General features: G+C 49.9%; 1 protein-coding gene across 5 annotated transcripts in view; it reads right to left on the bottom strand.

Moving 5' to 3' along the window:
• Positions 1–25,030, bottom strand: part of Phactr3 (phosphatase and actin regulator 3) — a 223,669-nt gene that overhangs the window by 30,137 nt on the left and 168,502 nt on the right. For all 5 annotated transcript variants that reach the window (XM_021192158.2, XM_021192159.2, XM_021192157.1 and 2 more), the window contains exons 6-8: positions 22,602–22,776; positions 21,691–21,938; positions 3,071–3,224 (exon numbers count right to left, since the gene is read on the bottom strand). In XM_021192158.2, coding sequence (XP_021047817.1) covers positions 3,071–3,224; positions 21,691–21,938; positions 22,602–22,776 — 577 coding nt within the window. The remainder of the gene's footprint in view (positions 1–3,070; positions 3,225–21,690; positions 21,939–22,601; positions 22,777–25,030) is intronic.

The following is a 25,030-nucleotide window of genomic DNA, read 5'->3' as shown; positions in this document are numbered from 1 at the left end:
GCTTTTGAGCAATTAGAAGCAGCAGATAAGATGATGTATTTCCAAAGCCCAGCATCCAAAAACCCAAGAGCTTGCATCGTGCCCAGCCTCCTCTGCAGCCTCAGCAGTCACACATCATCAGTGAGGTAGCAGTGCCCAGTTTCCACCCCACCCTTGGGAGCATCACACAACCTGCCCCCTGTTCAAATGCAGAGTTCAAGGTGAGCAAGCAGGAGAGGTGGCTGTTCTGTTCGGCGGTACAAGTGCACCTGGTGCTGTTTTTCTTGAGACCCTGTGTTCTCTGTGGCCCAGTGGCAGCGGTCTGTTCTGGATCCAGCAGAACACAATGTACAGAGAGAAGCTGGGGAATCACTTAACCGCTGTGCTAATTTGCTAAGTGCCAACCCCTGAAGGATGCTATTGAGCTTTAATCAGCTTCTCACTCAGCCCCAGAACAAAGGCCTCCTCCAGGGAGCCCAGACAAGAGGCTGTGCAACCCATCACTCCAGAGATGTCTGTCCAGAGTCTTGGTCCAGGCAAACCATCAAACAACTGGTCTAGGGGCAAGGCTGTCATCTGCTCCACAGAGGGCCTCTAAAGGAACTTGTGTTAATAGCACCTGTGGCCTGTTTATTCAATCATGTTACGCACTCTTCAGGAGGCCTGCTGGTGGCTTCTATGCCTGTGCCTGTGACAAACAGCTCGTGAGGATGCCTGTCCATGATAGTAGCCGTTCCCAGCCAGTTCCTCCTGCCAGGAATGTGACTTTGTTCCTTTAAGTGACCTGGAATCTTTTTAAAAAGCAACCAGCCTCACTATATCCTCTTCACAAAGTGAGGGAGACCCCCTGGCCACAACTGCGATGGACAATTGCTATCTAAACCTACCTTTCTGAGGCCAAGCTCATTCCTGGATATTCCCACTCTAAGAGACCTCCACATCTCTAGGCGATGTAGAGGAGAAACTTTACATTCTAACTGCGCCCTGTCCCCCACCATGGGTGTCGACATCTCTGCACCAAGTATAGTGTTTTGGCCCAGGCTTTGAGCACACCACACACGAAATTAAAACAAAACAAAACAAAACCACAGAAGACAGCCCCAAGCAATAAGTAAGATATTATATATATATAAATTATATAGAATTCTCGGCAGGAGGCACTGTCTGAGAGAGAACACTTCCCAGAAGGCTGGCTGACTCCCTGACTGATTCCTACGCCCACTTTCCCTCCCACAGCACCCCAGTAAGACATCTCACCCTCTCCCTAAAGCACAATAAGCCAGAGGCAAGTGTGCCTCTCAGTCTCCATGTAGTAGCAAGGACTACTTAGAGGGGAGCAGATAAACAGCTCGTGGTATCTCCTCAGTACTTGGTGATAACCAGCAGCCCCAGGGGCACACACTGTGACTCCAGCTGAAGAGACAGAAGCGGGAGGATCCGGAGTACAAGATGATCCATCCTACAGTATGAAACCCTGTCAATGGTGTCTTTGTATTTAATGTTCTTAGGGGGGCTGTGGACACAAGGGGGCACATAGGCCTTTGCAGGCTATGCCCAGGACACAGCCCCAGGACTGTGAGACCAGGACTGTGTCCACTCACACACCTGTATTTGGAGAGCAAGCTCAGTGACCCTGAAGGGAGGGACAGGCAGTAACACATAGCTTTACCCCTGCAGAGGGGACCCCGGCCTCATTGTGGAGGCCCAGACCAGGCATACAGGGTATTGTCATGGGTGGAAGCCATGGAACACACAGAAGAAAGAAAAAATTGAGATTTGGAAATAGCAAAAGAAAACGCTATGGAAACCCCAAACACTCTCGGGAATACTGTAGATGATGTGTTGCCATGGCAACCGGAGGCTGAATTATTCAGCAATAGAATGTGGATGGTCCTAAGAAGGCACACAGGCAGAGGGCCAATTAGACTATTCCCACGAGGAAGACACAGAGACACCAGAAGCCACCTCTGATCTCCGGGTAGACTCACCGCCTCCTGCTCTCCCTGTCTAATTCTGGGATCCTTTTCCATTTTCAGATGTAGTGACAAAAAACCGAGAAGCTGATGTATTACATCCTAGAGTCTAAAATTAGTTGCCAGTTCTGTGAGCAAAGGGGAATCCTGGTCCTACAGCCTTTGTCTCCTGTACCTCTTAGACATTCATAAACCAAGTAGCTCTCTCTGCAGCTTTCAGGCCCACCCTGTGCTTGCAGGTGACCCATAGCCTGGCCCTCTGAAGCCCCACTCCTGCAGGTGCCCTGCAGCCCTGCCCTCTGCCAGTGACCCACAACCCCACACGCTAGGACCCACCCCAGGCAGTCCTACATTCTGAATATGCACTATAGCCCTGCTCCTTGTAGCTCCACCATTATGGAGCAGTTTCCCTCTGGCCTGACCCATGGCACAGACTGGGTACTGAGTAACCATCACCTGGTGGAGCCCAGAGAGTACAGGAATCCACCGCTTGTTCCCGTAGGCCACAGCCAGACTTGGAGGCAGGAGGAGAGCCTGGTGCCACTATGACTGAGTGCAGAAGAATGCCAGTGAGTCTCTCACCCTGTAGCCCATAGCATGTGGTGCACACTCTACCACACAAAGTGTGACACTGTATGTACACATTCATGTAAGCACAGCTTCTCCCAAAGGACTCAGGTGATCTAACAAAGTTGGACCCATATACTTAGAGGGAGATAACTGGATGGGCTTTATGAGGGGCTGTCTGTAGCCAGCCCTATCACAGCAAAAATATGTCCTCAGCAATTGGGTCCAGACCCTCTCTTCCGTGACCCTCCCTTCTTCACATGTCTCCCTTGACTCGTGCACACCACTGGTTCACCAGGGGGTATTTTGGTGATACCTGGAGAACGTTTTGGTTGTCCCGGGGAACTTGACAGGCAGGAGTTAGGGTTGCTGCTGAGCCACAGGCACCTAGATAGCCCCGAGAGAGAGAGGTATGTGTTCCCATGCTACGCCAAGGGCTGGGTGACCTGCCACAGGTCCCCCATCTACCTGTGAGCCCTGTATGACACTGGAGGAGGCGGATCCCGGAGGCTAGGATGAGCCTCCGCATCAGTCTCCACCTGCTCACTTACTTGGACAGCTTCATCTCTATCTGCTGTCGGATCTCCTGTCTCTCCTCATCGGTCCTCCTGGGGAAGATGTTCCGGTCCTCCAGCTCCTGCTTGCTCGGCCGGTTCCGCAGCTTCACGGCCAGCAACTCCTTCTTGCATTTCCTCGGCAAAGTTCCTGTGAGGCCCACCGGGATGAAAAACAGGTCTTAGAGAACTGGCTCCACGTAGCCCTCTGTGGATGGGGTCAGGGGTTAGATGCGGGGCCTCAGAGCTGAAATAACCCACACATGCTACACGGAACGGTTTCCAGAGGCTCAGTGGGCAGGGTGCCAGTCACATACTCCACAGTGGGTATCATACATCCCAGGTGTCCAGGAACTAGACACCTGGGTGACCGTGGCCCACATCCTCTTTCAAAGCCATCTTCACTAATTGCAGAGTGACTCTAGCTGTGGTGGCTGTGACTCCAGCCCCAGGTAGCAATGACTTCTCCCCAGTGCCTTCCACCTTCTAACCACATACATGTGCTTTCAGTACATCCAGCATGCCACCCCAGATGCTACCTGCCTACCCTCTGCCCTGCCAGCATTGCTTATACACGACATCTCTCCAATCGATAAGACACTGTTGGGTCAGGGTCTCCAACAGGATCTGGCACCCTGTCTTACTTCCCTTGACTGGCAGCTGTGAACCACTTGGAGACTAGTTCAATGGCAGTCACTCTCCCCCGAGGGACATGTGGACACCAGAGTCAGTCATGCAAGGATGTTGCAAGTGAACGCAGGACCAGGTTGGTTCAGGGTCTGCCTGGCTCAGTTGCATCTCAGCCTTTGGACATCACATCACTTGAGAAATATGAAAGGGAAGAAAATCAGCCCCCAAGACAGGGCCTGCCCCCACTGTGCAGCAGAAACACAAAACAGGCCAATACACAGAATGTGATCCCTTGAGAGGAGTTTGGGAGATAAAACACAAGTCCGCTGAGGTCTGAATGTCTAATAGGAGTCATTCATCATGTGCCTTAGAGAGAAAGAAAAGGTTACTGTAAGTGGCTCAGGTGCTGAGTCTGCCTCACTGGCTTTGCAAATGATGGCACCCTGGATTTGTTGGCTCATAGTCTGAAGAAACCATACACATAGCAGTTGCAGTTGGTGTTTTCTGAGCGATGTGGTGACTTAGAGAACTGGGGGTATTTCAAGGATCTTGGGAGGAATTCTGTGTGGATGTTGGTGCTGTCCCCTGGTGAGGGAAAGGCAGCCATTCTCTGGGAACTATGGCATGCTGAACCAGAAGGGTCCACTGACTGTGTGACATTCTCACAGATGAGTCTGGAAGACACTGTGAGTGCCTCAGAGCCATCATTACAAACTTGATTAAACTCACTCTTAACATAGAAAGCCTCTCACTGGTACCTCTAGTTAGGAGTGGAAAGTTTCCCTGCATGAGATCTTTGTGAATTAAGTCTCATCGGTGTATTCCAAGTCTCCAGAACTGCCACAGGACACACAGTAGGGCCACAGCAAGAACTTCAGATCTGTCTTCACTAAGGTTGAGTCTGGAGGCTACCAGGGTCTGCTACTTAGCACTCGGGGGGGGGGCAATAACAATGAAGGGAAGGTTCCAAAGGAGGGGTGTCTAGAGTAAAGATTTCTCTTGACAGGATTGGTCCTGAGGAACGCGGGTCTGGAGAGCAGAGAGTCTACTAGGGAGCAGAAGGTGAAGATGAAAGTCAAGATGAGACTTCCTGTCCACACAGCTCCAAGGACTCAGGACCATCCTTACTTTTTCCTCGTCTTTGATCTGGAAACCTACAACCCTTGCCCCAAAGAATCAGACAAGCAACAAAGGACAGACAGGCCTCTTTCATGCTCTATAGAACAGCTCCTGTCGCCTGTGCTGTAGGCAGGACTCTCATACACACTGCTGTGAGCTGACCTCTTACCGAGATGGTGCTTCAGGAAGAATCTGAGGCTCCCAGGCCCCAGGATTGTGAGAGGACAATAAGGAGAATAAGGGTAAGATGCAATGGGAGGAGAAACTGACCAGGGGTACAGATGGCAAGGATGACCGACTGACAGCCATAGCTGCTGCTGTTCAGTTTTCTAGCTGATGGTGGGAGCGGGAGGCAGACTTCTGCAATGTTAAACACTCTGTCACCCAACTCTCTGAATGAATTATAGCTTACAGATCTGATTCCTGCCTCTGCTTCAACTTTGCAGTGACAGGCAGCGTAGACTTGATATCCCAGAGACATGAAGATGAAAGGAGGCTTCTCTCAGTCTTATTTATAAATGTATGAAATTAAATGCACCCTAGGTGTACAATGGGAGATAGGAAGGAGGCAGCTGTGGCTGGACCCCTGTTAAATCATTTTCCAGATGTTTTCCTCTGTATCTATTCAAAATGTCAGGGCACATGTGTATCAGATAGTTTTCTGTCAACTTGACACAAGCTACAATCATCAGAGAGAAGGGAACCTCAGTTGAGAAAATGCCTCCACAAGATCTGGCTGTAGGCAAGCCTGTAGGGCATTTTCTCAAGTTGTGGTTGATGGGGGAGGGCCCAGCCCATTGTGGGTGGGGCCTCAGCTTGGCTGGTAGTTCCAAGTTCTAAAGCAGCCAAGCAAGCCAGTAAGCAGCACCCTCCATAGCTTCTGCATCAGCTCCTGCCTCCAGGTTCCTGCCCTGCTTGAGTTCCTGTCTTGACTTCTTTCCATGATGAACAGTGCCCAACTTGGAAGTAATAAGCTAAACAAACCCTTTCTCCCCAAATTGCTTTTTTGGTCATGGTGTTTCATTGTAACAATAGAGACCCTAACGGAGACAATGTGTCACTGAGACATGAAACATTAATGACATCACCAAGAAAAAAAGAGTTCTACATTATAATGTAGATACATGAACACAGGACAAATTTTACACATATTCATAATATCATAAATGATGGGTGAAAGCAGAGCAGGAATGCTCTCACTCACTCATGCGGTTTTCTCAACTGGGGGCTTGTTCTGACATCAATACAGCTTCCTGTGTAAAGTCAATAAAGGTCCCAGGGCAAATGTGTCTGAGTTTTATTGATAAAGATGCTGGGGAAAGTTTCTCTTCCATAAAACAAGGAAACCTGATTTCATTCACACACTTCCAGAACCACTTTTTAAGGAATTAATATAAAGATTCAACAGTATAGAAGCAGCTATTCAAGAAACAAAGGCAGAAAGTCTGAATGCTGGGACAGACCATGGGATGCTGGCTTCTTCCTCGTGTACTGGAGTGGCCCAGCTAGCGGCTGACTGTAGCACAGGGAGGACTGCAGCACAGGGAGGACCTCAGCACAGGGAGGACCTCAGCACAGGGAGGACCTCAGCACAGGGAGGACCTCAGCACAGGGAGGACTGCAGCACAGGGAAGACCGCAGCACAGGGAGGACCGCAGCACAGGGAGGACTGAAGCACAGGGAGGACCACAGCACAGGGAGGACCGCAGCACAGGGAGGATCGCAGCACAGGGAGGACTGCAGCACAGGGAGGGCTGCAGCACAGGGAGGACCACAGCACAGGGAGGACCTCAGCACAGGGAGGACCGCAGCACAGGGAGGACTGCAGCACAGGGAGCACCTCAGCACAGGGCAGACCTCAGCATGGGGCTGCACCTGGCCTTCCACTTTCCATGCATGATGCACCCCGCCTGAGGCTCAGCATGCTCCCCAAATCTCAGTCTCATTATCCTCCATGATTCACCCCAGAGGAGGGAAGATAGTGATGGGCAATCTCTGCCTCCACCACCCAGACATCACGGAGGCAGAGATAGCCTCAACTGTTACCTGTTCTGTCCTCCCAGGCCACAGAACCAGCCCTGTGTTCTCCTGGCTCCGGCATGTCTGTCCTTCCACACACACACTTCCTTGTCTGTCTGTTCCACTCCTGAATATATATATCTCCCTGTGCTTCTGGATGCTATGCACTAACTGCCAAGGGCTCATTATCTCTAGCAGACCCGATTTCCTAACATGCAAGCCTAAGAAATCAGCTCCTATCCCTGTCCCCGCACTTGTACCCGAGTGTAGAAAAGGTTATATCCACCTTGGTTGGTACAGAAGTGAGCTGCTGGCACCCTGCCAGACCACAGAGAAATGAGTGACAGGCTGGAGGGAAACCCAGGGCTGCCCCAGCACCCACGCTCCTCAGCCTGACACCCATGAGTCAGAGTGTACTGTTTTGTCATGTACCTGCCTCACTCCTGGTACCTAAAGGCAACACCAGGGACAGAAAGAGATGGGACAAGAACGGCTGTGGTGACCTCCAGTGCTGCAGGTGGGCTCTGCTGTGCAACCTCCCTGCAGAGCATCCTGTGTGCTCACTCGCTTAAAGAGCCTGAAGAAGCAAATTGACTCAGTGGAGAGAAATGGGTCCAGTGAGTTCGGCAGTGTCAGGGGCTTTGCTTGCTTGTTCTGCTACATTTGAACCCGAACAACATGTACAAGGTCATACCGCACAGAATATGCCAGACGAACCCTACAGGGACGTTGCCTCCACATCTAAAACAAAAGCAAGAACACAACAGGAGTTCAAATCTAGCCTGAGCTGCATTGTGAATCAAGACCGGCCTGGGCTACATATGATGTTGCCAAGAAAGAAGAGGAAGAAGAAGTGAGACCGTGAGCATATCTACTTCTGCCCGGTGTGCATGGACTGGACCCTCTTTTTACCCCAAGCAAAGCAGGAGTCAAACTATGAATGATTTCCAGATGCTGGAAATGAGCAGAAATGGAGAGAAAGCTAGAGAGAGGAGCATTGAGGGAGGGACACCTTAGGAGTCCAGCCGATGCCTTAGGATGGATGCTGGGTTGCAGGAATCTAAAAGAGCCTCAGAAACTGAGTTGAAGTTGAGATAATGAGGCAGAGAAGCACAAGGGGCCCACAGCTGGAATTTGTGGGACAAACAACTGGAAACAGAGTGAGAATCAAGAACCCCAAGGTATGCACAGTTCCTTATGCCTTGAGCTGGCATCTGCTAGGAAAGAGGGCCAGAGAGACCCTGCCTGGGGCCTAAGAACACTGGGATGCCCAACGCTGGGATGACCATTAGCCAGGCTGGAACATGCTGTGATTGTCCAGACACTGGGATGGGCTCACAGATGGTTCTGGTCTTTGGAACAAGCCGTGATCGGAGCTTAGTCCCACTTCTGTCTAAGAAATTGTAGAAACCAGACTGGGATGCGTGAGCCCGTTTCCAAGTAACCGAGCTGCTTCCCAGAATAAACCTCCACAGATATTTATAGGACTGGAAGAGCATCCGACAACCGAGAAATAGATTCGCGATGTGTGTCAGCCAACCGAAACTCCCCACACCTACAGAGATGCGGGAAGGACTCGGCCTAGCTCCAGCAGCACAAAGGAGCTCGTGTAGAGCCTGTTGTCACTGTGGCTGACAGAGAGGACACCTCAGTGGCCTCCACAGACAGAGAGGCACACTGGGGCACAATGAAAGGACCCAGAGCCGCCCAGAAGCAACACAGTGTGATGATACTCACTGGAAGACAACTCAGGCAACTCACACTCAACACATGCTAAAACTGCCTCTCAGGACGAAGGCAGCCACTTTTGCAGAAGTTAGAAAGCAGCAAGAATCAATGGCTGTGGGAGATGGCAAAAGCAATCCACTAGGCAGTAGGGAAAGGACCGACTTCAGAAAGAAACCTGAAATTTGAACAAGGAAAGAGGAGGCACGGGGATGGTGCCTGCATTGTACAGACATATTTGTATGCAATTCTCTTAAAGGAAATCTAGCTTTAAAAATACTTTATTTTTTAATTATGTGTATTTGTATGTCTGAGTATAGGCCTCTTTGAAGGCCTTTGAGGGCCACAGAGGAAGACATTGGCTCCCCTGGAGCTGGAGTTAGCAGGCAGTTGTGAGCTTCCCAACCGTTGCTGGGAACTGAACTTGGTTCCTCTGAAAGAGCATTGTGTGCTTTTATCTGCTGAGCCCTCCTCTCCAGACCAGGAAAACTGAGCTGATCAATAATAGCAGTGGGGAGACAAAGAGACACAACTACTGTAAGGTGACTGCCCCAGACAGAAGGCAGCATAATCAGGCTTTTGGAGTGGCTCAGTGGGCAGACTGCCTGCTCAGCAAGTGTGAAGCCCGCACTTCAACACGCAGCACTATGTAAGAGTCAGGCATGGTGGCCACCACCTCCTATCCCAGCCCTAGACAGTTGGGAGCAAGGAAGCAAGTGAATCAGGAGCTCAGGGTCATCCTTAGCTATGGAGTTAGTTTTGGATCGACCTGGACTACACGAGTCCCTATCTCAAAAACAAACAAGACTTGAGAGATGGCTCAGTATTAAAAACACTGGCTGTCTCTGCAGCAGACCTGGTTTTGATTCACAGCAGCCACATGGCGGCTTACAACCCTCTTAACTTGGTCCTAGGAGATCTGATGCCATCATCTGACTCCCTGGGGCTTTTTTATGCACGTGACACACATAAATACACCCATATGCAAACACCTATACACAAAATAGTTTTAAAATCCCAATTACCCACAAGTAAATTTAAATGTGAAAACCCAATCATATTACATAAATATTCTGAACACACAAAATAAAAAGAATACCTACTAAGTCCATGCTGCCACACTAAGAAAGGAGAGGGAAGGGTTCCCCCATTCTCAAGCCACGCAAAGAAAGTCGAAGAAGGCCCATTTACAGACACGAAGAACCTCAGAGCAAATGTGCTTATAAGATACAGAAAGGATCCTCACTCCATTGTCACAGAGAAATCACTCCACACAGAAGTCATGAGGAGTCTAAATACAGTGAACCTGCTTCAGAGCTTCTGAACATGTAAATTAATGCCCAAGAAAAATGTGTAGGGCACAACTGTGGCCACGGATCTCAGAAGTCTTTCCTACATCATTCACAGAAGTTAGACAGAAACTTAGGCAATAGGGCAGACTTGAACACATCCACCAGTGCCACTATATTGACACAGATTTCATGCCCAGAACACCTTCAGAGATCATGCCCTCCTCCAAGTACATGAGCCCTCTGTACCAGTGGAGAGCCTGTTCTGGGCCATGAAACAAATCGATGGGTTTCAAAGACCTTAATTCATATAGCATATGTTCTCAAACTAGGGTGAAACAAAATTGGAAATCAATAACAAAAAAAGATTTCTTCAAAAATAACCAGACTAAATTAAAAATATGTATTTAACTTCCGGGAAACCCAAAGTTCCAAGAACTCACAACAGAAACACAGAGGATTTTGAAACAAATGGAATATCTCAAAATGATACAGCAGGGATGCATGGAGCTTTGAGCACCCTTATTAAAAAAAAGAGGAAATAGCTCAAACAATAGGCCATCGAGCTTATCTCAATAACCTAGAAAAGGAATGAAGCAAACATGGGGATGGGCATAAAGCAATGCTGAAGTTCAGAGTGAAAACTCGCTAAAATGAAAAGTTCATCGATGAGAAGGTTGGCAAGACTCAGCGATCCAATAGGAGGAGGGTAACCCGAGAGAAAGCTGCCAGCATCAGGAACGCAAGAGGTGTACACATCACCTGAGTCTGCAGATCTTAAAGAGACAGGAGAAGCCATCTCCAGTGACTGCATGCTAATAGACCGGTGATTGAGATGACATGAACTAGTGATAGTTTTTATGTCAGCTTCTCAGGGTCATCTTGGAAGAAGTATGAATGGAGACAATGCCCCTCTTTAGGACCGGCTTGTAGCCAAGCCTACAGAGCACTAATGGATGATAGACTTGGGAGGGCCAAGCTCAATGTGGGTAGTGCCACTACTGGGCTGGTGGTCCCAGATGCTATATAAGAAGGCAGGCTGAGCAAGCCATGAGGAGCAAGCCAGTAAGCAGTGTTCATCCACAGCGTCTGCTTCAGTTTCTGCCTCCTCGTTCCTGCCTTGGCTTTCCTGGATGATGGATTCTAGTCTGTAAGACACAACAAATCTTTTCCTCCCTAAGTTGCTTTCGGTCCCAGTGTTTTCTCAGAGTAATGGAAAAGTAGCTAAAAACATAATTTCTGAAGCAATACAAATTACCAAAACTCACTTGAGCAACCATAACCAGCTCAGGCTGTATATACTTAATATAAGTAACTTAGTTGGTTCTCTGAGGCATGTTCTCCTGGTGTCCTTAACCTCTCTGGCTCCTATAATTCTTTCCCCCTCCCCCATCTTTTCCAGAATTTCCCCAAGCTCCAAGGGGAAGGACCTGATGGAGATCTTTACTTTGGGCTTTCTCTTCACCCAGTGTTCTGTTCCCATCAGCTGCTGCAGCAATGCCTCTCTAATGACAATTAGGTTAGGCACTGACCTATGAGAATAGCAGAATATCACTAGGAATAATTTTATTGATAGGAAAAACTTCCTATGCTAGGTCTCAAGCCTCTATTTTCTGATCATCCAGGCAGTACCAGGGCATGGGCTGCCTCTCCTGGTGTGGGCCTCGAATGAGACCAGACATTGGTTTTTGTACAAGCAAGGCTCACAGGGGCTCACAGAGATTGAAGCAGCAATCACAGAGCCAGCATGAGATTGTTGTAGGTCCTCTGTATATGTGCAATGGTTGCTAGCTTTGGTTTTGTGAGACTCTTAAAGTGTGAGCAGGGTGTGTGTGTGTGTGTGTGTGTGTGTGTGTGTCTTTTGCCGGCTCTTGGGACCCTTTTCCTCCTACTTAGCTGCTTCACCCAGACTTGATATGAGGGTTTGTCTTATTTTACCTTGTTGTGCTGTGTTACAAGGGGTTACAGGAAGTGGTGGGAAGCCATGTTGTCTCAACTAATGATGCACAGATACTGTCCATATCTTATGTGGCTAAGCACATCTCACTGAAGCTATAAGAAAAGTGATTGAAGACATCCTTGAATGTAGTTCTGACAGACTAGCAAACCATGATTTGGAATGATTTTGTGCTCCTTTCAAAGGTTCAGCCATTGCCTGGGATCATCTGTGATTCCTCTCCCAGGCGCTCCAGAGCACACACACAGTCTGTACCTGGGTTGGCATCCCATCCCCATACCTTCTCCCTTGCCTACTCTGCTACAGAAACTTCCTCTCACTTCCTGGAGTATGTCCAGGCCTGTCTGGTCTTTGTACCAATTGTTCCCCATGCTCATAATTCCCCCTGCATGGCTGGCTCCTTCTCGAAATACCTCAGCTCCTACGTCACCCCTAATGGGGAGGCTACCATGCTATGTGGAATGCGTCATTGCTCTCAGGCTCGTGACACCCACCACAACACATGCCCTGTTTGCTGCCCTGTGTGTTGTCTGTAGCATTCCTAAGCTATGGGCTCCAAGAGAGAAAGGAACCCTATCTGCCTTCGTCACTTGATCCTCAGGGCCCAAAACTGGGCCGGACACATAGAAAATGTGCAGATAAATTGGCCGAGAAAGGGTGTGTCTAGACCTGCCCATCCTTCCTAGATCTGCTCCCAACTGCACCTAACACCCCCAACAACCCCAGCTGCCATCATGGCTAAACAGGCACCTTAGCCAACATGGCTGGCAGCATCTCTCTAGAAAGAGGAGGGAAATGTTGATCAGCTAAGGCTGGCACGGAGGGAAGGCTCTCCCTGCTAGGTCTGTGTTGTCGTGGATATGGAAAGGAAGGTAGGGGACTGGTCTCACACGATCTCATCTGCAGGAGGAAAACTCTTGCATGTGCACCTGAATCTGGATATTAAAGGTATCCCACTCCTCTATGGTAGGTAAGAACTGGACTCTGGAAAATCCGTTGGGGAGGCAGCTGTACTTGAGAGATGGAATTGGAGGTGGTTCCTTTTAAACCGAAGCGGGGTGGACTTATCAACTGTTCTCCCATAAAAGAAGACATGCCATCAGATGGGCCCCAGTCTCTCTGTCACCAGGAAGATCAGGGGTCCCTAGAGAGCAAGACAGGGAGTGATTTATCTCTGCATGGAGCTACAGCCAGGCCACCCCTAGCCGACGAGAGGGCTTGCTCCAGCCACTGGAATTAAAGCTGAAAGGAGGCCAGGACTCTGTTCCTCCCCAGCTAACAAGTTGAAGGAGATGGGTGCCAATGGACAACTGCTCTGGGCAGCGGCCATCTGAGAGCAGGGTTGGCCACCTTCTGCCTCAGAGAAGCATGAGCTCTGCTTCACACGCAATATGCCTGTGCACTGGATGCTGCAAATGTTTTAAACTGACAGTAGACATGAGAAAAGTGGCCTCCTTCCCAGCCTGCACCTCAGATCTAGAGGAAATTATGGTCCAGGTTGGCATGGGTACCACTTTGGTGGAAGTGCAGGGCCTGGATGTTTAACTCTGACAATGATGCCCAAATAAGTGGGAATTTAGAAATGATATGTGTTTGTGTATATACCTGAGCATGCTGTGTACCATGCGCATGCCATGCCCTGGGAGGTCAGAAGGGGTGGCAGAGCCCCTGAAATGGAGGTTCTGAGCTGCCTGTCTCGAAACAACAACACCAAAAATGCTGTTTGAGTTGTTGATTTGAGTTTAATTTAAAATAAACAAGGATGTTTAATGAATTTTGGCTTGGGATTAAGGCAGAATTTCCAACAATTTCTGATACGTCCCTAAACACATCTGCTATTTTTCGAACTCAATATTTAAGCAAAACAGCACTCTTGGCTTCGATGATTGTAAAATGAAAACACCGGTCAGCTCAGACAGACACTGAAGAGTGCCTGGGACCTGCAGAGTCAAACACGCAGCCGAGACTTAGTAGTTCCTGCGAACGGCAGCCATCTCACCGGTGTGCAACTGTGCTTCACTCTTAATAAACAGTAAGATGGCGATATGTGCACCACAGAACCGCTTTAATTAAACTTATTTGTGACTCTTAATCAGTGAGCATGCTGTTTGTATACCTATTTTGTAGTTCTAGATACCCAGGGTTATATAAAAACTTCTCCGGTGAAAAGGAGTCGTGGCTCGGGGATAGGAGGCTTGGGCCTCGCGGCATCTCCTTGCCATACCTGTCAGCTGCACAGGGGAGTCTCTGTGAGCCTCTTAGCAGCAACAAGAGCTCCACAAGCCCCCATCAGGTGTGTGGTATGTGTAAACTATGTTAACAGCATAAAGACTTCGTCATACAAGCGTGTTCTCATCAGTGAGAACATGTCATGGGGTTGGAGAGATGGCTCAGGGGTTGAGAGCACTGGCTGCTCTCTCAGAAGAGTCAGTTCATTTCTAGCACCCATGTGGTGGCTCACAACCACCTGTCAACTCAGTTCCATGGAAGCTGGGGCCTGCTTCACCGCCCCACCCCACCCCCAGCACTGCACTTATTGGTGAACTTACTTATAGACAAATGTTATGCATAATAACAAGTAAATAAGTCATTAAAAGAAGTAGCCTGAGGGAGGAGGATTTATTTTGGCTTACAGTTTGGTGGGGCGACAGTCACCACAGCAGGGAAGACATGGCAAAGGGACTGTGAATGCAGCATGAGCCTTAGGTGGCTGCTCACACTGTGCCTTGGGGAACAGAAGAGGTGGGTGCCTGCTGAGCAGGGTCCTCTGCTCCCTCTTTCCCTTCCCTGTGTATTTATTCTCCATAGCCAGCCCGTGTTTAGGACGGGTCCTTCCTTGTCAGCTAAACCTCCCTGGAAACAACATCTGGGCGTGTCTGTGAGGATGTCCTTTAAGTGATTCTAAATCCACTCAAGTTGACAACAAAGATTAACCATTACACCGCATAAACCTATTAGCCGCAAAGAAAACTCAATAACTACCTATTAACTGTCAGAAAGCCCCACATGGACATCTGTTCGAGGCACACACAGCTCAATAAAGACGTGTCAGCTTCATAGAGACCACAATGGACTGAGTTTATGGCAAAGGCATAAGCCCTGACAACCTCCTACCCCCCTGTTACCCACGGCTGCTTTCACGACAGCAGGCTTCAGATTCTCTTATAAAGCCATTACAATAGAATGGTATCGATGCGAGAAGAGAGAGCCCAGGTATAGACCCTTGCGAGGTCAGCTGACTCCCTGTAAAGGTGCCAAGACCACACAATGGAAGAAAGGACATTATCTGTGACAAACGGTAGCCAGGGAAAACGGATGTCCGATCTGAGGTATCACATCACACACCATCACATCACATACCTGAAACTGCAGAATTATAACAAGAAAACACTAGGGAAATGCTCCACAGCATTGTGGGGGAAGATTTCCTGTAAAAAACCAAAGATCTAAGTTTAAAACAAACAAACAATAATCAGTGGGATAGCATCGAATCTTTACACTTCTACAACGGGCAGAGTAATGAGACCACACCCCTGAGGAGACTACCATGTGTGTAAGCCCTCCATGAGACATGAGGTCAATACCCAACCTGCAGAAGAAATTCACACCAGTAGCAAGAAGACAAAGACTCTACCTTTAAAATGCAGGAAAGGACAAACTGAAAATGGACACATGAGGGCTAAGGACGTGGCTCAGTAGGAAACCCTCGGTCATACAAGCCTGAGGCATTGAGTTCAGGTCCCCAGCACACGCAGAAAAAGCAAGGTGTGGCCTCGTGCTCCTGCAGCCCCAGCACCGGAGAGCACAGCACGGATCTGAGAGGCTGCAGCTCAGCCAGTCTGGCGGACTGCTGAGCGCTAGGCCTGTGAAAGGGCGTCATCTCAAGAGAGGTGAGGAACAAGTGAGGGAGACACCAACATCCAGCCTGCAGAGGCACACACGCGTGCACTCACAACAGACAGACAGACCTCCATAATGACGGACAGTCAACCATCACCACCACACACGAGGGACCCGAGTCCCATCACAGGGGATGCCAACCCTCACCTGCCAGAAGTGACTGCTAGGACAAAGGCAGATGGGAGTGAGGGTTGGTCAGGAAAAAGATGCTTTGCTTATGTGGGGGTCAGAGCAGCGCAGGCAGCCTGAGGCTTCTCGGGGATGCATGTTTAGCTATCACACACTCAGCCGTGTCATTGTTGAGGGTGAATGCAAAGGAACGAAAATCAGTGTAGCAGGGGTTGGACAGCTTGGCAGTTAAGACCGCTTGGTGCTCTTCCACATGACCAAGTCCCAGTTCACAATAGCCTGTAACTCCAGCTCAAGGGGATCCGACACCTTCCTCTGGCCTCATACATGCCATATATACACAGACACATAAATAAAAATTAAAAAAAATATTTAAAACTCAGCTGCCAGAGAGCTTTCTGCTCGCCTGTGTTTATGGCAGCTGAGTTTACTAAATATGAGGCAGAAGATCAATCTGGGAATGAATGGATAAAGGCATCATGGGATAAACGCACAGTAGAATACTATTTTGCTAGCAAAGCAAATTTTCTTCACTGGGTACCATATTGGTGAACCGTGGAGGGCATTATGTCGCACAAGTCCCGCCAGCACCAAGAGGCAAGCGCCAAGTGTTTTCAGTGATGTTTTAAGTTGTCACACAGATGGAGGTTTGGGGGTGAGTTGTGGTTATCCGAGGCTGGAGTATGGTGACGTGGGGGTGGGACAAGAAATGACGATGGCAGAGTAAACCTTCAGGTGATCTTGGGTAAAGCGCTTTAGTGATGTGTGCTGTGCACGCAGCTACAATAAAATTCCACAGTGTTGCAGAATGGTGAAAGGAGATTTTTTTAAATGCCAGCACTTCCTGTTATGATGGCTGGCCTGGCTTGATCATTCCGAGATGATCAAATATGAACATGCGTAAGAACAGCACAGGGTGCCGATGCAGGGTCTTTGCAGTTGTCATTTGTCACTAAAAAAACAAAGTTAAGAGGTTAGGCCTTGAGAAGCGACTCAGTGGGTAAGGTGAAGCTTAGGGACTGTGTAAAAAGCATGACTTGCTTACACATATGCCTGTGCAGTAAGGGGGCAGAGAGAAAATACCGCTGGGGCTGGCTGTCTGGCTGTCAGCCTAGCTCTAGGTTCAGAGAGACCTGTCTCAAAAAGTAATAAGACTAGAATACCAGACACTCCCATGCATATCCCACACATACAAAGCCAAACAAATGCATGAAGACTTTGATTCTAAACTGTGGCTGGAGTTTAGGACTGACTGCTACATTAGTCGGTTTCTCCAAAGAAGCAGAGGTGACAGGGTATTTATTCACACTGCCCACAGACATACATACACAGACATACATACACATGTGAACGCATGTGGACATGCAGATCCATGGGTCTATCATCAAACACTGCTCATCAAGCTCTGTGTGTGTGTGTGTGTGTGTGTGCGCGCGCGCATGTGCATGTGCGTGTGCGTGTGTGTGTGTGTGTGTGTGTGTGTGAGTGTGTGTGTCTGTGTGTGTGTGTGTGTGTGTGTGTGTGTGTGTGTGTGTGTGTGTTTTGGGGCAGGGAGGAAACTTGAAACTCAAAAGCAGCCCACAGGGCTGGGAGCTCAGAAGGGCTAAGGTCAAAGGACTGACTGAACTTCTTCCCTGGGGAAATCAGACATTATCTCTGAAGGTCTTCAAGCACTTTATAGCCTTCGCACAATGCTCACATCCTTGAGGACATCCCCCCACCCCCACCCCACCCCTGCCGCCAGTCACCCAAGGGCGTATGCTACCCACACCTACAGCACATCTTCACAGTACCCCTTGAGCATCTGATGATAAATCTCAAAGCACTCTTTAGCCGGGGGACACAGCCAGGCCCTGAGGCAGTCAACTTAGTTCCTCCAGGGAGGGTATACCTAGGTATATTAAATGTGGTCATGCAGTGTAAGGACACAGGGGTTGGGTTGCAGTACAGCCTTTGCTGTTCGCATCTCACCTCCAGACAGCTCTCTCTCTCTCTCAGGAAATCCTACCCCACACTCAGGGCCACCCGCAGGCAGGGATTACAGCCACCAGCACCAAGCAGGCCACCTCCCAGATGCCTACAAGCCTACTTTGAACTGCCAAGACAAAGACTAGATTCAATGAACCAGCTAGTTCTCTTCCCTCTGCTTCAAAAAGAAGGGACAAAATAGAATCTGCCACCTCAGGATGTCATCCATAGACGCAGTAGATCACAAGATCACACAGGAACTCTGAGCAAGGAAAGAGGTAAGAAGCACCAAGTACCAGCTCCAAAATGAAAAACATTAAGGCGGTACTGTCTGTGACTGTCGCTGGACACCGAGTCCCACTCTGACATCTGCTGCTTGGTGTCCAGAGAGGACAAACACAGACTTGCCTTTCCTCATCTTCACCCAAAATGCCCACTAGGCAGGGAGGGAGGGAGGGGAGGGAGGGGAGTGGGAGAGAGAGAGAGAGAGAGAGAGAGAGAGAGAGAGAGAGAGAGAAACACGAGAAACAGCGCCCCCTGCTGGTCACAAAGCATAGATTTCCCAGCCCAGAGCCCCACTTGGTGATGAGTTCTTTACACCGTCCTCCATGAACACAAAACCAGACTCAAATGACACACACTTTCTCCATGTCCACAGAGGACTAGGCAGCCAGGGGAGGGCCACACGTGGAGCCCACGAGCAGCATGCTCTGTATAGTGTTGGCTGTACTGCCTACTGTCTATGCCTAATTTTCCTAAGCGTCCATCTCTAGTCATGGCTCTCTTTGCCCCAGTGACCTCTACAGTAGGCTTTTAGGTTACAGAACTACAGCTGGCAGGACTTAATCACATCAAGTTAAAAACATGACGTTGTCTTCTCTGTATTATTTAATTTTCTTGTTGCTGTCAGAAAACAACATAAGGCTTTCTCTCCGCTCGAGGCCTCAGAGGACAATCCGCCACCGTGAGGGGAGATGTGGTGGGAACAACCACGCAGCCGCGGATCACATGTGTCCACTGTCAGGAAGCAGAGGGCGGTGAGGGCTCGCACACAGCCTGCTTCTCCCTCTACGCTCTTCATCCTCTGGGCTCTCAGCCCGCAGGATGGTTCTCACCATCCTGCCTGGATCTTCTCCCACCTCTGAAGAGTTAAGCCTCCCTGAAACGCCCTCCCAGGCTACCCAGGGGTGTCTTCTTAGTGATCCCAAATCCAGTTACGCTGACCACAATGATCGACACTCGGCGGTTTTTTTTTCCTGTGTCCTGCCTTTATAATATGCTGTGGGTCTGGGTATGTAGATGGTTTTAGTTTAAAAGGCAAACAAAAGTGGATTCACAAGGCTCTTGTCTCTTCGGGGTTCCTAGGGGATGCTCATACCTCAGTGCTCACACATCCTGCCACTCCCTCCGAGGTCTACTATCCAGGTGGAGTATCACTGACTGAATGACTTCTATTGATCATCACCCAGCGCAATCCAATGCCCCATTACAGACAGCTCCCTGTGAACACAGCCATCAAGCATAGCCCAGCTTGATGGAGAGCAGGTGCTGGGAACACTGGACCATGTTTGAAGGCAAGTGAGCTAAGGGATACTGCTGGCATCTGGTGGGTGTGGCTAATGGCTGATTCTCAGCACCCTACAGGGCATGGATGACCCACGGAGAATACATTTATGGCCTCAAACGTTCATTACGGGCAGACACAGAAGCCTTTTTGTTCAACAGCTCTTCTTTGGGCATGTGAGAGAACCCCAGGGTAGACCCCATAAGCAAAGCCCCTGGAGCAGAGAATATGAGCTTTTAAATGAGCTCTTTAGGCAAGCCATGCCCAGTTCAACCAGAGAGGTGGAGCAAGCCTGACCAAGGTCACAACGCCAGGAAAGGATGTGTCGATACGTGGCGGCTGAACCCTGAAGAAAGCCTCTCAGAGCTATGAGCCCAGGGGGGGAATCTATGTGGGAGCTCAGAACTGCACATCGGGAACCTGTGTCCTCTGCTGAGAACTTCAAGCCACAACAAACACCTCCATCCCTAAATTCCTATTGTGAAGCCTGAGTCTTTGTAGCCTCCCTGGGATAGTAGCTACGTTGCCTTTAGGAAGTGGTAACTTATGAACTTCACAGTGAGATTAATGACTTTATAGGACACACAGGCAACTGCCTCTCTTTCTACCATCGGAGGCTGCCACAAGACACAGAACCTGGGACTCCAGACATCAGATCTTGGATTTCTAGGCAAGTCCATAACACTCTGTTAGAGTAGCCAAGCTATGGCAGCCTGGGTGACGTGAGAGGCCTGCCTCATCATAGCTGGGATGTGGCTGGGCCACCCCCTCTCTGGGCTGGCCCTGCAGTGTGTGGGCATGAATAACTGGGGTGGATGGGGTCTGCATGCAGGGATAAACAATAGAGGGAGCTGGGAAAGTTCCAGAAAAGTTTGCTCTGTCACTCATCTTCCTGAAGAGCCCTCAGGTCCATGACCCTGCCCTCATCTACGCCTCCCTGGGCCAGGCACAGGGACCTGACAGATAAACCCACGTGGGCTCTAGGCACGGTTGAAGACAAGAGAAAAAATAAACACATACAAGTCCTTCCAGAGCAGTGGGTTCTCAACCCGTGGGCCCTGCACGTCAGATATTTATTTACCTTATGATTCATACTAGTAGCAAAATCATAGTGATGAAGTAGCAATGAAATGACTTTATGGTTGTGGGTCACTGCAACCTGAGGAACTGTGTTAAAGGGCTGCGGCATTAGGAAGGTCAAGAACCACTGATCTAAACACATACTGAAATGGCTTCATGTGGAACTTGCCATTCATTACTGGAAGATTCTCAGAAGGTCCTGCTGTCTCTGACCTTTCAAATCAAGTGTTCTGAGGGCCAACCTGGGCTGGGTCTGAGGTTCCCAGGCAACAAAATGCACAGGTGCCTGTCCCTGTGGGGGCTTTGCCTCTGTGGCTACAAATCAGGATCCCACCTGAGCATGAGCTAACCATGCCCTGTAGAAGACGCCCACTTTCTTCAGGTGAGGACTTCCTGTGGCGTGCTCAGTGGTTTACGTGTACATGTTCTGAAGCTCACGCAGTCAAGCCCTGTGCTGAGGGGCAACAAGGCTGCCATTCACTGTCTAGCCACAACCAAGGTGCTGCAGAAGGGAAAGTGTGAAGCTGGCAACCATGTCTAAAGAGAAGGGCTTCAGACCAAGGAACCTGGGAACATCCTACCTTCTCTACATGATGGCAGTAATCCGCAGGAATAGGGTTTGGGATTCCTGCTTCCTCAACATCAGTGGGAGGGGGCAGGGGCTGGAGTCCTGTCCTCTCTGTCCCTGAGCATAGTCCTTAAGGCAGGAGTCTCTCCGACCTGGAGAACACAGACCTGGACTCCGAGACCCTGAGAGAACCCTGTCTTACACAAGTCCACACGTCTGTCCATTCACGTCACTTCTGATGTGGCTATTGATGGCTATCGGAGATCCATCAATTACTTGGCTTTCATCTTCCCTCCCTATTTCATCTAGTTTAAAGTCAGAACATAAAACCGTGGCCATGTGCTCACTACCACCATGCCTTTGGCCAGGTCATGCTTGGGGTGTCATGTCACGATCACTCACAGGTCCACTTGGTGTACTGCCAAAATCCAGTGGAACAAACACCCAGCCTTCCAGATACAAGTTCACCCAGTACCTCTGGAGTCTTTGCTGGGCCTGGCAAAGACCCTCAGGGAAGGGCTCACTTTCTAGGGGAAGCACCACCGTCTCGAGTGCTGGCCCTCTCCTTTGCCCCTTCCTAGCCAGTGGTTAGCAGAAAAGCTCCAGTGTCCAAGTGGCTCTGGGAGACCTCACACACAGGCTGATACCCCTCCCCAAGCCACTCCTCACCGGAGATGATGGAGTCATTGAGCGCCTCCTCGTCCTGATACAGAAGCAAGTCATCCTTGAGCTCGGAGCTCAGCATCAGATTCTCCTTGTTCTCCTCGGAGTCTTTGGTAGCCGTCCACTTGTTCTCCGAGGCCCCGTCAAAGCTCCACGCCTCGTCTCTCTCCTTGCCCCGCTCCATGCTGGACGTCCTGGACAGACGCACATCCATCCGCTTCTTTGGAGACCCTCTGCATTCCCGCCCTTGAAAACTAGAGATGGGAAAGATGGTCCCTGTTGCATGTGCCCACTTTTCTGGAAAGTCACGGGAATCGATGTAGGACCTGGTGGACTCTCCAGGGGTGGCCCCGAGTGATTTCTCAGCTTGGTGCTGGGTACCTTGTGTTGAGAGCTTTGAAGGGAACCCTGGACTCTGAGCCTATAGTACTTGGCTCTGCGCTGTGCCCTGCCAAAGGCAGAGAACATACGCTAGGTCCAGCCAACATGTATACTTCAACCATCCAGACTAAGGGCTCCAGAGATCTTAGGAAGACATTGTGTTCCTCCAGTAGGCCACCACACTGGCATGTGTTCAAGTGCTGCCTCTCCTCAGCAAGCACCCCTTCCTTCACGACAGCTGTAAGCTGCCCAAATCAAGGAAGCTGTGGGCCCGAGGTACCTTGCGTTCTCATTATTAGATCTGCAGGGATTTCAGAATCATAAACTAAGAATAGCCCCCTCCCAACTCCTGGGAAGACCCCACCCCCTGAGAGATCATGCAGGGAGTCTGCTGGTTGGGTTCCCATGTGCACAGCCTCTGTCCTAAGAAAATGAAGATGGTTCCAGTGGATCAAGAAACCCAGGCCAGGCTCTGGGTGACTGACTTCACAGATTGGAAGGGTCCCCTCGGGGAGCACAAGTGTGCAGGATCTCACCTGTCCTGACGGTGCTTCGTAGCCAGTGCCCTGTGCAGCTCCTCTATCACGCGGCTGGGGGGCAGTGGCCGGTGGACAGTGGTGAGATGAGGGGACCCTGTGGGCGTGGCAAGCTGTCCTCTGAGAGCCGGCTCGTTGTTCTTCATGCCGGGGCCTTGGAAGAGCGCAGCTTGTCCTGGGGTGGGGCAATAAGTTACAAAGCGTCACCCTCCACACGGGGGGGCCAAGGCGTTGAGGAAGATGGAAGGCTATACTCCTCACAGAGGCACCAAGTCAGATTCCATCCCCAGGGAAGAGAGTAGGTTATGGCTCTGCCCAAGCCCCCATACCAACAGCGCCACACCACTGAGGAAGAACTCTGTGACGTCAAATCCAATGTCAGCCTGTGAGGTCTGGGGCAGACAGCACCCTTCCCTCATCCTTTGATGAGTTGTCTTCCCAGACCTGTTTTTGCCTCGTGGGGATCATAACTATTTACAGAACTCTGCACCATCCGTCCTTCTGCCTCGGCCACATCATTCCAACATCTGTTGCCATTCACACTGTCCCTGCACCTCTGCCCTCTGGGCTCCTTCTGGAATGAGTCCTTCTCCCCTTCCTTTTGACATGATTCAGACTCTTGCTACAGTCCCAAAGCCCCTTGGGCTGCCTGGATCAACACCCTGGCAGCATCCCTTTCTGATCCCCACACGACTCTCTTCAGGCTACCTATGGAAATCCTTCTAGTTCCTGAAGCATCATGTTGCCCAAACTCTCATCCCTTGAAAGTTCTTCTTACAGTAGTATTCCTTCCTCAGTGAGACCTTCCCTAAGTATCACCCCAGTCTACAGCCCCAAGTACTAGTCCAGGGGGACCATTCCCATCCCCTCTGATCCCTCTGAACTGTGAGCGAGGGATGGGAACTGTCTTCAAGAGCATTTAGCTGTCACCCAAAAGATAACCAGTGCCCATGTGGGCAGATAGGTCAGGGCTTCATTTCTTGCTGGGGACAGCTCCTGCTTGGTGTGCCAACCACGCCCTGAGTACCCACAAGTGATGCTGTGTTCTCAGACCCTGTCTAGTCAGTATTATCTCCGGTCCTCACCAGAACAGTTATAGAAACAGGAGGAGGTGCATCATAGCTCATCTACTTATTTGGTAACCGGGCCATGACGTCACCAAAAGTGTCTCTACCACATGAGGATCACCCCAGCACCACAATACAGAATCAAAGACTAACCCACAGTAAGCACGACAAACTAGCAGCCCTCAGCATTTCTGAGGAGCACGCTAACCCACTGGAAGGTTAACATGCCCGGCACACCTCTGACTGCTCCCATGTGAAAGTGTGTGGTTATAATATCAGCACTAGGGAGATGGAGATGGGGTGTGAGGTAAGGGGTAGAATCCCTGTGGCTTGAGGCCAACTAGGCATCCTAGCCTAACCAGAAATTTCAAGGAAAATAAGAGACCAGCTCGCTCTCCTCCTCCATCCCCAATAGTTTCCACATCTATGCAGTCATGTGAACACACATACAACACAAATGTGTGGGACCACAAATCTACCCTACAAATCCAGAAGCAGGCCCTTGCCAAACTTCAAGTGGGCTGGCAGTAGCCCAACCCAGAACTTAGAGCATCTGGGACTGTGAGAGATAAACCTGTTGCTGACAGGTTACTCTGCCATTGTAACTCTGGTAGATGCAGACCATGGGTCCTGGTGTCAGGCTAGGGTGTACCTCATCCACCTCCCCAGTACCAAGGAGTCAGACACAAGATAGGAACACTGTCTGAGTCTGTCACCTAGTGCTCACGAGTGGAAACAACATGTCCCAGGAAGCAAAGGAAAAGACTGGACGCCAAAGGCCACTCAGGTTCCAGGCAGAAGTCCTGAGCGCATGGCCACCTTCCTGTTCAGACCAGTCAGTGGCATGTTAGAACCCTGCTGCCTCTGAGTCCCTTCCATGGAGTCAAGGGTGAGATGATAGCTGTGGACCCAGAAGGTGTGGATAAGGCAGTTAGTGAGGCAAATGTTCAGAGTCTGCAGTGGGAGTCTCTCAAGAGGAAAGGAAACAAAGTCTACAGACTATAAGACCTGTGGTGCTTTCTGTGGGGAAAAGAGAGGCATGTGTGGTGTTCCATCAAGTGATTCTGAAATGCTTCAGATGTCAAAACTGGGAAAGGGGAGTTATGGCAAACATAGAAACCAAACACTCAAGGGTATTGGTTTGCCTCAAAATTTTCACTCTGTGGTCATCCCAGGCAGCAACTCATTTCCAGCGTTGTAGAGAGCAGAGTTCTGATTCCTCATTCAACACCTTATTCAACTGCCTACACCCACTGCACGCCAGATACAATGACTGCATCTACATCTGACTGCAAATGCAGAGACTGTGGAGCTCCAACTTTAACACTTCCCCAAAACCTGTTCCCCAGATCATTAGGAATG

This window comes from Mus pahari, chromosome 3, assembly GCF_900095145.1.
Source record: "Mus pahari chromosome 3, PAHARI_EIJ_v1.1, whole genome shotgun sequence".
NCBI classification, from domain to species: domain Eukaryota; kingdom Metazoa; phylum Chordata; class Mammalia; order Rodentia; family Muridae; genus Mus; species Mus pahari.
The sequence above is the reverse complement of the archived record's forward strand: the minus strand, read 5'-3'. Positions and strand labels throughout refer to the sequence as shown.